We start from the raw sequence: 14704 nt of genomic DNA on the forward strand, positions 1-14704 counted from the left end.
GGTAGAGGTCAGCTGTGGCCAGGGAATGCAGCATCTTACCATCTGATGATATTCCTGTTTATGTGTTCCCCAGGGGAGCTAACCTGTTCCTTATTCTGGTTTAATAGAATATTCAGAACTAGATGGATCTTTATCAATCTTGTTTGAGCCTTATATATGTAAATGTCAGTAATATAATTAGCTTCTTACCTTTCTGAGAGCTAGCAGGTGGATATACCTCCTCCCAGGTATATTCAGCAAGGTTTACAGGCTGTGTCACCCACAGGTCTCTGAGGAGCTCATCAAGAGTCATGCGCATCTCAGGATCACGATGAAGAAGACCAGAAATCAGGTCTTGCAATTCTAGACGTGGAAAATCCAAGTTACCATTAACAACAGAGAATTAATAATAATAAAACAATATCAAAGTGAGAAACAGTTTTAAGTACATTAGTAATATTTTACTGGCTGTTGGGTTCCTGCTCCTAAAGCAGCTGTAAAGACTAAAAATGGGATTGTTGTCTTACCGTAAAATCCATTTCTCTGATGTTCCTTGATGGACACAGCTCCTGATCATCTTAACCGTTGGGCTATACTGCCCCCTACAGGAGTAGGACACTAGGCAAAAAAAAAAGTCTGGCTAGGCCTATGGGCAGTCCCAGGGGTTATACTCCTTCTCTCTGCTGCAAGTACTCAGTTTTGTTACAAGCAGTGTCAGAATTACAACTCCACAGAGGGGTGGGTGCTGTGTCCGTCAATAAAAATTGATTTTACAGTAAGACAGAATGCCATTTTCTCTTTCATTCATTGATGGACACAGCTCCTGATCTTCTTAACTATTGGGATGTCCCAAAGCAGTGTTAAACATGAGGGGTGGAAATAGCAAAAGAAGAAATTCCCAAGGCTAAACTATATAGCCAACCAGGTAAACAGGAGCTCAACCAAAACAACTGGAGCCCACCTTTAAGAAACATACACCCTCAAGAGGACCAGGTACTCTAAATATCTGCCTGCAAAACCTTGCAGCCAAAAGAAGCATCCGCAGATGCCAACACATCCACGTTATAGAACTTTGTGAAAGTGTGCACCGACGACCAGGTGGCCACCTAGCAAACCTGCGTCACTGACGCCTAATGACGGAAGGCCCAGGAGGCACTGAGTGCCCAAGTAGAGTGCGCCTTGACAGGGAAAAAAGGAACCTGACCCTTGATAGAAAAGGCCTGAATCACCGTCTGTCTGTTCCATCTGGAAATGGTCGCAGAGGAAGCGACAACCCTTTACGAGGCCCATCCATAAGCACAAATAGCGAGTCTGACTTCCTAAAAGACTCCGTAGCTGCCAGGTTCACCCTAATTGCCCGAACCACAACCAAGGCAATATCCTTAGGATGTTTTGGTCTGGGGCAGAGGAAAGGCAACACAATGTCCTCATTCAAATGAAAATTAGAGACAACCTTTGGAAGGAATGACGGACAGGGAGCAATGAACAACCTTATCTCTGTGAATCACCAGGTAAGGTGAACTACAAGGATAACGCCGCCAGTTCAGACGCCCTGCGCCCAGAGGTGATAGCCACCAAAAAAGCCACCTTCTGAGACAGCGTAAGCAGGGGAATCTCCCAAAGATTCTCAAAAGGAGGCTTCTGGGGGACCGGAAGTAGCAAATTGAGTTCCCAAGGCAGACTGGAGGGACCTAGTGTCCGAACACCCTGAAGAAAAGTACGCACCAGAGAGTGTGTATCCAAGGGTGGTTGGAAGAACACCGCCAAGCCCGACACCTGGCCCTTGATGGTACTCAAGGCCAATTTCTGTTCAACCCCCTGTTGAAGGAATGAAGGTAAAGATCCGAGCCACGAGAAAGAGCGAGGAGGAAACCCAATGGACTCCCACGACGCAATGTACGCACATACGAAGGCAAATATTCCTAGAAGTAGATTTCCTAGCTTTTAGCAGCGTTGGAATCACTGATTCAGACAATACCCTATCCTACAGCACCTGGCTATCAACAGCCAAGCCATCAAGGCCAGTGACTGTAAAGCAGGATGAAAGATTGGCCCTTGGGACAGTTGCATGTTGGAAGGAAAGAACCTTTCCGATGGGTAAGAATGAAACTCGATCTTGTAGCTGAACCGTATGACTTTGTGGACCCACTTGTCTTGTACCAGGGAAGTCCACGGGTCTGGGAACCAGCGAAGGCGTCCCGCACCCCAGATACGGGTGACGGCGCACCTTTATGCTGAAGGGGCCTTATCCGCGGCTCTGGAGAAGCCTGCTTACCAGACCAGGTTCGTTTGGATACTCCAGGGGAGGCCCTGAAAGGCTTTGATCCCTTGTCAGTCGACCCTGAAGGACAAAAAAACTTCTTATAAGCCGAGGAGGGGGGCCCCCGTCTATGACGAGGGTCCTTGCCCTTAGTAGTCTGCGGAAGAAAGGTACTCTTCCCCTCTGCGAGACCTTTAATGATATCATCCAGGGTAGCTCCAAACAGGCAATCTCATTGAAAAGGAAGATCAGCCATTTTCTTTTTTTTTTTAGAATTCAGTATTTAAGCCAAAAGACACGCCGAAGGACCACCAGGAAACAGAGAGCCGAGTCACTAGGGGAGCCGCATCCAAAGAGGCATCACAGATACACTGCAGCCCCTGGGCCAGCTGGTCCGCCAGCTCAGCAAAGGCAGGGGGGAGCGGTTCTCTCTCCAGGTCACGGCATAAAAGCTTAGCCCACTCAGTCAAAGTTTACAACACCAGGGCAATGGTGAATACCAGCCTCAGTGCCAAACCAGCCAGAGTGTACATATTGCCGACCACAGCGTCCGCCTTCCTGTCAGCTGGGTCCTTAAAGGCCAGGAACTCTTCAACCGGAATCATGGTTCCCTTGTTTAAATCTGGAAACCGGAGGGTCCACCACCGGTGGAACAGATCACTTCTTAATAAGGGACTTTCTCATAGGGGTATCACCTATTAAATCGCTTAGGGACCCCAAGGGGGCACTTTGGTCGTCCCCACTCTTTTGCGACAATTTTGTCAAAATGGGCGGGGAAAGGGAACACTTTTGCCGCTGTGAATGGCTTGCGAGTGCCAAAGGGAACCTGCACCTCCATCGCAGTTGTGTCCTCCATCTTTATGGCCCCACACACAGATACAATCAGTGCCGCCACCTCCACCTTTTTGTGCGCGGTTGCAGATGTGGAGGAATCCTCCTCACTATCTGAGGAGCGTGTGGTCGTAGACCCAGCAGGGTGACCCACGTCCATGGCGGCCAAACCAGATTCCGGATCTGATGAGACAGATGAGGCAGGGGGTGCTTTTTGATAGCCCGTCGCCCGAAAGCCATCTCCACCCGGGATACAAAGGACTCCAGGACTGCCGTCAGTGCATTGATGGATGGTTGGGAGCCGGAGGGCCCCACAGCCTCAGAGAGAGGATCAGGTGGGGAGATGTGCTCCAAAGACTCCATGAGTCACCAGGGGGACCCCAAAAAAAGTGTAAAACACTCCTAGGGGACAATCCCCACCGCTCTGGCAGAACCATCCGGTCGCCAGTCACCAGCACCAATCGAGCCTCGGCAGAGAGGAAGAGGACCCCACCAGACTCCCCACCCCACAGAAACCAGGCAGCGCAGCCACCACCAGGAGAATCTGCATTACACGTGCAGGGATCACGAAATGAAAGGATCCAGGAGTCAGCACCAGGGAATGAGGAGGGGCTCCCACCGCAGGAAACGCCACCCAGAAGGCTCCACAGACATGACCGTCGCTGTTTTCTATGGCAAACCGCCTCAAAATGGCTGCCAGACTACAACAAAATGGCAGAACCACGAGGCTCCCAGGGACCCAGGAGGGATCCCTAGGCCTCAAGGACAGACACAAGCAGGACAGGGGGCCCTAGCAGAAGCCCCCACCAGGTACAGCCCCCCCACCTCGCCGATCGTCCGGTCACTGGTGACGCACCCCCCCCCCCCCACATAGCGCCCTGCCCCCACCCCAGGAGGTGGACCAGACCACCCACACAGCTCCAGCGCAAGTGGAGGGGGGTAGAATGGAGGCACAGATGAGGGGGTGCCTGACGGGACGTAGGTGAACCCGGGGTTCTGACCATCCCATGGAGGGACCCACGACCGTCCCAAAACCCTCCAGGGGGAGGGGAGCTACTCACCATACCAGGAACCAGGCAAGCCATCGGAATGAGGGGCCTGTCAACCAGGAGGAACGCTGCGACTCGAGTCGAGGTGTTTAACTTGAAGGGCAGCCCCCATGCGGTGGGGCTATGTTGCAGCCGACCTAGTAAGGAGCTGAGGTCTGCATGTGCTCGCTTGGTAGACTGGAGTGACCACTGGATATAGATTATCCAGCCTGGCAGTTGATTATAGATCTCACAGGAAAAAAACAAGGGAGAAAAAAAAAATCTATCTATGAAAAATAAAAAAAAATTGCCAGGACCAGAGATCCCAGCAAGGAACTAGGTCCTTACTCCTGACTAGGCAGAAAGAAAAACTGAGCACCTATAGCAGAGAGAGGGAGTATACCCCCTGGGACTGCCCATAGGCATAGCCAGACTTTTTTTTTGCCTAGTGTCCGACTCCTATAGGGGGCAGTATAACCCAATGGTTAAGAAGATCAGGATCTGTGTCCATCAATGAACGAAAGATAAATATTTTTTAAAATAACATGTTATCCTTACCTGCTTTGTGCAATGTTATTGTGCAGAGTGACCCCAAACCTCCTCTTCTGAGGTCCCCCGCCAGCGCTCTTGGCTCCACTTTTGCATGCACCACCATAACAAGCTGCTTGCAATGGGGGCGCATGTGCGGGCTCACACCCAAGCTGGGCTGTGTGTGTCCATTAACACACGTACCGCAGCTCAGCCCTGCTTCGTCCTCACAAGATTTGATTGACAGCAGTTGTAGCCAATGGCTCCCACTGCTGCCTCTGTGTCCTGTGAATGCAGGGAGAGAGGAGAGAGCGGCTACAGATGAGCACAATGCTATAACACTCAGGTAAGTATTTGGTGGTTGGGGGGGACAAATATTTTGAAAATTTTTAACCTAATGCAGGGAAAGCATTAGGGTAAAAAAATTCTTGTTTTTACAACCACTTTAAAGTTTTGTACATAGCGATTGCTCTCTCTCTTTTTGCAAGGTTCAAGTAGTGCTGAAGCTTTCGGACTGCCAGCTGGGAGCGTGTTTAAAGTGACAGCCTGCACTCCAGTTGGGTTATGTCAGAAGTCCTAAACTGTAATAGTGTAGTAAGCTTGGTGCAGAGTTATTTGAAAGATTATTGCAAATGACATGAGTCTGAAGGAACAAAGGTTTAACCTCTGCATATGGAAAGACTTATTTACAGTGAGGTGAATGCAGGAGCTTCTTTTCTGGCTTAAACCTTTCCATGCCTACCTCAGAATCAGCTCAGCATCAGTTTTCTTGCTCATGCACAGGGATCCAAATTCAGTTCAAGGTTTAAAAGCTTAAAATGGCTCTCAATGTATGTAGGTAAACATTTATGGATACGTATGTACTCATCCACCCCCAAACACACACAATAAATAAAAATAAAAAAAAATTTACATTATATATACAGTGCATTGCGAAAGTATTTGGCCCCCTTGAACTTTTCGACCTTTTGCCACATTTCAGGCTTCAAACATAAAGATATAAAACTGTAATTTTTTTTTGAAGAATCAACAAGTGGGACACAATCATGAAGTGGAACGAAATTTATTGGATATTTCAAACTTTTTTAACAAATAAAAAACTGAAAAATTGAGGCATGCAAAATTATTCAGTCCCCCCTACCCCCCTAGTTAATACTTTGTAGCGCCACCTTTTGCTGCGATTACAGCTGTAAGTCGCTTGGGGTATGTCTCTACCAGTTTTGCACATCGAGAGACTGAAATGTTTGCCCATTCCTCCTTGCAAAGCAGCTCGAGCTCAGTGAGGTTGGATGAAGAGCGTTTGTGAACAGCAGTTTTCAGTTATTTCCACAGATTCTCGATTGGATTCAGGTCTGGACTTTGACTTGGCCATTCTAACACCTGGATATGTTTATTTGTGAACCATTCCATTGTAGATTTTGCTTTATGTTTTGGATCATTGTCTTGTTGGAAGAAAAATCTCCGTCCCAGTCTCAGGTCTTTTGCAGACTTCATCAGGTTTTCTTCCAGAATGGTCCTGTATTTGGCTCCATCCATCTTCCCATCAATTTTAACCATCTTCCCTGTCCCTGCTGAAGAAAAGCAGGCCCAAACCATGATGCTGCCACCACCATGTTTGACAGTGGGGATGGTGTGTTCAGGGTGATGAGCTGTGTTGCTTTTACGCCAAACATAACGTTTTGCATTGTTGCCAAAAAATTCGATTTTGGTTTCATCTGACCAGAGCACCTTCTTCCACATGTTTGGTGTGTCTCCCAGGTGGCTTGTGGCAAACTTTAAACAACACTTTTTATGGATATCTTTAAGAAATGGCTTTCTTCTTGCCACTCTTCCATAAAGGCCAGATTTGTGCAGTATACGACTGATTGTTGTCCTATGGATAGAGTCTCCCACCTCAGCTGTAGATCACTGCAGTTCATCCAGAGTGATCATGGGCCTCTTTGCTGCATCTCTGATCAGTCTTCTCCTTGTATGAGCTGAAAGTTTAGAGGGACGGCCAGGTGTTCGTAGATTTGCAGTGGTCCGATACTCTCTCCATCTCAATATTATCGCTTACACAGTTCTCCTTGGGATGTTTAAAGCTTGGGAAATCTTTTTGTATCCAAATCCAGCTTTAAACTTCTCCACAACAGTATCTCGGACCTGCCTGGTGTGTTCCTTGTTCTTCATGATACTCTCTGCGCTTTAAACGGACCTCTGAGACTATCACAGTGCAGGTGCATTTATACGGAGACTTGATTACACACAGGTGGATTCTATTTATCATCATTAGTCATTTAGGTCAACATTGGATCATTCAGAGATCCTCACTGAACTTCTGGAGAGAGTTTGCTGCACTGAAAGTAAAGGGGCTGAATCATTTTGCACGCCCAATTTTTCAGTTTTTTATTTAACAAAGTTTGAAATATCCAATAAATTTCGTTCCACTTCATGATTGTGTCCCACTTGTTGTGGATTCTTAACAAAAAAAATGGATTTTTGTAAAATCTTACCGTAAAATCCTTTTCTCTTAGCTCATTGACAGACGTAGTCCTCGGTGATACACCACCTTCGGGTTATGTTGCCTCCACAGGAGCAGGACTAGACAGGAAATTAAAAAGCTCTGGCCACACCCTAGGGGCAGTCCCAGAGGGTATATCCTCTCTCTCTCTGCCTCAGCAAATCAGTTATGTGAAAAAGCAGTCTTTAGAGATTTTAACCCAACCCAACTCAAAAACAGAGGGGCGGGGACTACGTCTGTCAATGAGCTAAGAGAAAAGGATTTTACGGTAAGATTTTACAAAAATCCATTTTTCTCTAGCGCTCATTGACAGACGTAGTCCTCGGTGATACACCACCTTCGGGACGTCCCAGAGCAGTATCACAACTGAGGGGTGGGAAAATGGAAATCAAATCCCAATCTAGAAGGCCCAACCGGTGCCAACTAGAAGTTTACAATGCTCATCCTTAATGATGAGACTCAACAAAAAAGAGAAAAATTTTTTTTTTTTCAAACAGAAAAAAACCCTCGAGGTAGACCACCGGTCTCCTCAAATTGCGGCCTGCAAAACCTTGCGGCCAAATGAGGCATCCGCCGATGCCGTCACATCAATTTTATAGAATTTTGTAAAGGTATGTACCGACGACCAGGTGGCCGCCTTACATACCTGGACCACTGACGCCTGATGGCGAAAGGCCCAGGAAGTACTGAGCGCTCGAGTGGAGTGCGCCCTAACAGGGAACGGAGGACTCTGACCCTTAATAGAATAAGCCTGTACCACCGTTTGTCTAATCCATTTGGCAATGGTCGCGGCAGATGCAGGCAAACCCTTTCTGGGGCCATCCGTGATCACAAAAAGTGAATCCGTCTTACGGAAAGATTCCGTAGCTTTCAGGTATACCCTGATTGCCCGAACCACATCTAAGGAATGCAACGCATGTTCCCGATGATGCTTGGGCTGAGGACACAAGGAAGGTAGTACAATATCTTCATTCAGATGAAAATCTGAAACCACCTTAGGAAGAAAAGATGGCTTAGGATGAAGTACTACCTTATCCCTATGAATCACTAGGTATGGGGACTGGCATGATAATGCAGCCAGTTCTGACACCCTGCGAGCAGAAGTAATAGCCACCAAGAAGGCCACCTTCTGGGATAAAGTAAGCAAGGGAATCTCCCTGATGTTTTCAAAGGGAGGTTTCTGTAGAACCGACAAAACCAAAATTAAGATCCCAGGGCGGTAAGGGCGCGCGGACTGGAGGAGCCAGGTGCCGCACCCCCTGGATGAAATTCCGCACCAAGGACTTGGTAGCTAAAGGTTTCTGAAAGAAGATTGCTAATGCTGAAACTTGACCCTTGATGGTGCTCAAGGCTAGCTTCTGCTCAACCCCTTGTTGCAAAAAGGCCAATATTCGAGTCACCGAATAGGTACGTGGAGGAAATCCTAAAGATTCGCACCACGCAATATAAGTCTTCCATGTGTGATAATAGACCTTGCTGGAAGTCGCTTTCCTTGCTTTAATAAGGGTAGGAATGACTGAAGTAGATAAACCTCTGTCCTTCAGTACTTGGGTCTCAATGGCCAGGGCATTAAACCCAGCGACTGTAAAGCATGATGGTAAATTGGTCCTTGAGACCACAGACACTCCCTGAGACAAAGTTCCCACGGAACGTCTGCGACTAGCATGTCCAAGTCGGCCAGGCCGGCTTGAGGAGGCCAGCCTAGAATTTCTAGGACCACTGGCGCTGATAGAATCTGAACCAGGCGTCCCTAGAGGTATCTGGCCCCGACCATCCGAGAAAGTCTGGTCGTTTTCTGTTCCCACACATTTATCAGATACCTGATTGTTATCAGGAAGGGTGATCTTTTCTGGTTGAACCTCAGGGACCGAAGTCACCCGACTAGAGGCTACTTGGCCTATCTGGTGAACCAGATCCGATTCCTGTGAGGTATAGGGACTAATCTTAGGAAAAGGTAAAGGAAAAGATCTATTCAGGGAACGGTAACTACCGCTTCCTGTAGTACTTAAATGTTGGAAGGGAAGAATCGCACCGGTAGTAGTGGCCCTGAATACCGGTGAAAACGTCCCCCCACCCTGAAACCGGGTGGGGGCGCACCTTCAGGCTGTGTACTCCTTTGCTTCGGGTTTGGCTGGGTTGGTCCTCTGCTTGTCCGACCAGCCCTTCTTGAACCCTCCTGGAGGAGTCTTGCCTTTCCCGCTAGTACCAGCCGGGCGCCCTTTATGGGCGGTAAAGAAAGGTCCTCGCTTGTTGCAAAATCCCTTAGCTTTAGCAGCCTGTGGCAAAAAAGTGCTCTTGCCCCCAGTGGCATCCTTGATGATTTCATCTAGGTTGGCCCCAAATAGACGATTCCCCTGAAAAGGGAGATTTGTCAAGGTCTTTTTGGAACCTAGGTCAGCTGACCAGCATTTTAACCACAGCACACGTCTGAGGATCACCGCTGACATAGATGCATGCCCTAATAAGGGAGTAGTGTCCAAGGCTGCGTCACAGATAAACTGTAGCCCTTGTATAATCTGTTCCATCAAATCAGATGTCTCCTGGGGAATATCTTTTCCCCTAAGGTCTTGGCATACCATTTTCGCCCATTCCGTAAGTGTCTGGGAAACTAGACCAATAACAATTACTGGTCTAAATGCTGACCCTATCAGAGAGAAGATGGTGCGGGACTCTGCTTCCATCTTTCGATCCACCGGATCCTTAAAGGACGAAGTGTCCTCCACTGGGATAACCGTGGCTTTATTCAGCCTGGAAATAGGTGGATCCACCACTGGTGGTACCGTCCATTTCTTAATGATGGATTCCTCAAACGGATAGCGTCTAGCAATACGCTTGGAAATAGTAAAGGTACGTTTAGAATGCTCCCATTCTCCTTTAATCTGATTACCGAAACATTTGGGTACAGGAAAAACCTTCACCGTTTTGATGGGCTTATTAGTACCAAAAGGAATCTCTGTTTCAGTTGCCTCTGCCGGTAAAGCCTCAAGTTTTAAGGTTTCCTGCACTGCCACAACTAGTGCGTCCACCAATGCTTCTTCCTGAATTATAGCAGGAGAAGAAGCGTCCTCCTCACTGTCTGAGGGGGCTTTACCTGGGATAACAGCCTTTGCAGAGGAACCTGCAACTGCAGTGACCATCTCTGAATCAGAGTCAGAGGTGTCAGATAGTATAGGGGTAGGCGGGGGTCGCTTCCTTGACCCCCGTCCCTGACAGGCCGCCTCCACCCGAGCCACCATAGACTCCAAAATTGCTGTAAATGACTCTACACTCTGTGCACCGGCGGGTCCCGTGGCCCCCTCGAGGGAAACAGGTGGGGGAATATGTGTGGCAGGGTCCATGATAATTCCAGTCACTTCCTGGATAATATAATTCAAAAATAAAAAACTTTTTTTTTTTTTTCTCAGACCCCCAGCGCCACAAAAAAGCCCCTTAGTGTTACCTGCTAGGGATCCCTATCGATCGAGAGAGAGAGAGAGAGATAGACCCCCAGGCTCACCACTTGATGCTCAGAGTTTAACTGCAACAGGTTACAGCGCTGTCTTGACAAACAGGAAGTCTTTTGGCTGGCTGCCCAGGAAGAAAGGAGGCGGCTCCGCCCCTCTGCACGCCTTCCGGCGCCTCCCCTAGCTCCACGAGGTGTTTGGATCACCTCAAACATGGCCGCCCCCATGCTGGAGACACGAGGCTACGCCAAAATGGCGGCTCGTGCGATCCAGCAAAAAAAATGGCGGCGGCCTGTACTGAATAGCGGTGTGCTGCAGGGCACACAACACTCTCTCTGCATGGGGATTTGGCGTGGTTGGCGGTACCGGCCCTGGCGGACCGCATGGCCATTCGGGAGGCCTGCTAATAGCTGGAGATCTGATTAGGAAGGCAGTCTACATGTCCGTGGCTTCTGACTGGTAGGTACCTTATTCTTATCACCGTAAGATTCCCAGAATGCCACAGATTATAATCTTTTTAACATGTATACAATTAGATTGTTAGCTCCCAAACCAAGCCTCCTGGCTTTTTGCACATAAAATCACACTCAAAGTAGGAGGATCTGTGTCATTTATAGGATAGAGAGGGACTCTATCTTACCATACAGAGAGGGGCCCGCGTTCACCACAAGACCCGTCAGGGGAAAAGGGGGAACATACTACTCACCATACCGGAACCAGGCGGGCACCAACTCCTGACAGTACCCCTCTCCACCGGGGCGGGAGGGCTGTCGACCGATATGGACGCCGTGACTCATGGTCTTTGGCGTTTCAGCGAGACGTTTAACTCGCGGGGTCAGTCCTTTAATGGGACTTTGTCGCGGCCGACCCAGCGCGGAGCTATGGCCTGCACGCGCTCGTAGGCTGAACTGGGGTGACCACCGGATCTCAACATCCAGCCCGTCGCCCAGTTCAGCTTTCTTGCTTGAAGATCTCACAGGAACACTGGAGAAAAAAAGCTGTCTAAAAAATCCTTTAAGAAAAAAATCTTGCCAGGACCTAAGATCCCAGCAAGGTATCTAGGTCCTTACTCCTAACTAGACAGAAAATAACTGATTTGCTGAGGCAGAGAGAGAGAGGATATACCCTCTGGGACTGCCCCTAGGGTGTGGCCAGAGCTTTTTAATTTCCTGTCTAGTCCTGCTCCTGTGGAGGCAACATAACCCGAAGGTGGTGTATCACCGAGGACTACGTCTGTCAATGAGCGCTAGAGAAATTACAGTTTTATATCTTTATGTTTGAAGTCTGAAATGTGGCAAAAGGTCGCAAAGTTCAAGGGGGCCAAATACTTTCGCAAGGCACTATATATATATATATCTATATCTATATCTATATATATATATATATATATATATATATATATATATATCTATATATATATATATATATACACATAAACATACATACACACACACTCATTGAGACAACAATATAACATGTAATGTCTTAGGCCCCTTTCACACGCTGTCCGGTGCGGTCCGTTCTCTGCTCAGCGGGGGATCGATTCGCCGATCCCCGCTGAGCAGGCAGGTGACACCTCCTTCTCCGCTCTGTGTGCGGAGGGGGAGGTGTCAGAGCCCCGCTGCTCTCTATGGGGGAAACCAAACAGTGATGGAAATGCATAAAACAGACTTGATTACTGCCGATGTAAAATTGTATCAGCAGATCATGGGGCAGGGTGAACTTCCTCAGCAGGAAGTACATCTTTTGCTGTGTGTTTTTGAGGATTGTGTCAATGTTGGATGTCCACTTCAGGTCCTGGGAAATTATAGATCCAAGAAAAGTGAAGGTTACGGCAGTTGACACAGTGTTGGTGGGTATGGTGAGAGCAGACAGTATCCAAAAAGACACTGGAAAAACAAAAAAGTTTTATATAGGTGAATTTCCGATTTAGGATTCTGTTTGCAAAAGCCACTCCACCAATTTTAGAACTGCTGAGGTGATAAAAGAAGACTGAATGGTTGTCTACCACATGGTGGGAGTCTACCACAGTGTGAACCACTAGATTAGTAATTGTGATAAGAGATGATCCTCACCTTGGGATACAGCAAATGGAGGGTTCAATTCGGCTTCTAAGATCTCTTCTACTTCACAAAAAGGATTCTCTCCAAAGATTAGGGTATAGAGCGTTACACCTAGAGACCACATTTCCAGCTCTGGACCAGGATACCTTAAATGGATGTTAAAAAAAAATAAAAAAAATATATAGATCTTTTAAAATGACTCACACAGCACAGTGCCCAAAAATAATAGTGGTATAGTGATATACTAAATTATAGTTGTGTCCCTATAATGCGTTCTTGAGAAAAACTGGATTTTTGTCTCATCGTAAAATCCTTTTCTCTGATGTTGATTGATGGACACAGCTGCATATCTTCTTTCCCCTATGGTTATGCTGCCCCCTACAGAAGTAGGACACTAGGTGGAAAAAAAATTGACTAGGCCTATGGGACAGTCCTAGGGGGTATACTCCCACTTCCTCCTATAGGACTTCAGTTTTGTAACAAGCAGTGTCAGAAGAATACATAACCCAACTCAACAAAGTGGTGGGTGCTGTGTCCATCAATGAACATCAAAGAAAAACATTTTACGGTAAGACAAAAATCCAGTTTTCTCTTTTGTTCATTGAAGGACACAGCTCCATATCTTCTTGACCCTTGGGACGTCCCAAAGCAGTGTCAAACAAGAGGGGTGGGAAAAACACAGCAATAAAACACTTCCAAAAGGCTAAAATGTAGCCAACCAGGTAAAACAGGAGCTCAACCAGGAACAACTGGAGCTCACCTACAAAAAAAAAAAAAATACACCCTCAAGAGGCTTGAGCCTCTGCAAGAGCAGCCTGCAAAAAAAAAAAAAATTCGGCCAAAAGCAGCAGATGCGACTACATCCACCTTGTAAAATCTGGTGAAGGTGTGCAGACGACCAGGTGGCCGTCTTGCAAACCTGGACCATTGACGCCTGATGATGGAAGGTCCAAGAGGCACTAAGCACCCTTCGTAGAATGTGCCTTAACAGGGAAAAGGGGAGCCTGACCCTTAATGGAATAGGCCTGAACCACCGTCTGCCTGATCCATCTGGAAATGGTCGCAGCAGATGCGGCCTGCCCTTACGAAAGCCATCCATAAGGACAAACAAGGAATTCAATTTCAGAATTGACTTAGTCGCCGCCAGGTACACCCTGATTGCTCGAACCACATCCAGGGAATGTAAGGCAATTTCTTTAGGATGCTTAGGCTTAGGACACAAGGAAGACAACACAATGTCTTCATTTAAGTGGAAATTAGAGACGACCTTAGGAAGGAAAGACTGGTAGGAATGTAGCACCAGTTTGTCCCTGTGAATTACCAGGTAAGGAGACTGAGAGGACAACGCAGCCACCTTCGACACCCTGTGTGCAGAAGTAATAGCCACCAAGAAGGCCACCTTCTGTGACAAAGTAAGCAGAGGAAGTTCACAAATGTTTTCAAAAGGCGGTTTTTGAAGAACCGGCAATACCAGATTGAGGTCCCACTGAGGCACCAGGGACCTTACCGGAGGAGCCAGGTGCCCCATGAAGGAAAGTGTGAACCAAGGAATTTGTGGCCAACGGAGGTTGGAAGAAGATTGCCAAAGCGGAAATCTGGCTCTTGATGGTGCCCGGGGGCCAAACACTGATCTACACCTCTTTGGAAAAACTCCAAAAGTCGATACATCGAAAAGGAACGGGGGGGGGGGGACCCCTCGAGTAGACTCCATCTGAAATTTCTGAAGCCGCACAAAGCGGTTCAAGGCCATGAGATCCAGGATTATATGGAAGGGGGAGTGTGGGACTTTAAATGAAGCACATGATCAAACACATGCGCCTCCATCCCAATTAAATGAATAAGAGGAAGAGGTTGGGACTTTGAATGAGAAGCATGACACGGCTGGTAAAATTGATACACAGTACCACATTTATTGTTGCATGAGAATACATTCCATGTAAAACATGACATGTTGCAAAATGTAAATATTTTACATTTTGCAACATCTCATGTTTTACATGTTTTCTTATGCAACAATAAATGTGGTACTGTGTATCAATTTCACCAGCTGTGTTATGCGTCTCATTCAAAGA

The 14704-nt window shown here is 47.4% G+C and overlaps 1 protein-coding gene across 2 annotated transcripts in view; it reads right to left on the reverse strand.

Annotated features, from left to right (window-relative positions):
* PASK (PAS domain containing serine/threonine kinase) overlaps positions 1-14704 on the reverse strand; it is a 181408-nt gene that overhangs the window by 25006 nt on the left and 141698 nt on the right. For both annotated transcript variants that reach the window (XM_082251172.1, XM_082251171.1), the window contains exons 16-17: positions 12645-12778; positions 190-342 (exon numbers count right to left, since the gene is read on the reverse strand). In XM_082251172.1, coding sequence (XP_082107298.1) covers positions 190-342; positions 12645-12778 — 287 coding nt within the window. The remainder of the gene's footprint in view (positions 1-189; positions 343-12644; positions 12779-14704) is intronic.

The sequence above is a fragment of the Pelophylax lessonae genome (genome assembly GCF_965119305.1).
Source record: "Pelophylax lessonae genome assembly, chromosome: 3".
In the NCBI taxonomy this organism is placed as follows: domain Eukaryota; kingdom Metazoa; phylum Chordata; class Amphibia; order Anura; family Ranidae; genus Pelophylax; species Pelophylax lessonae.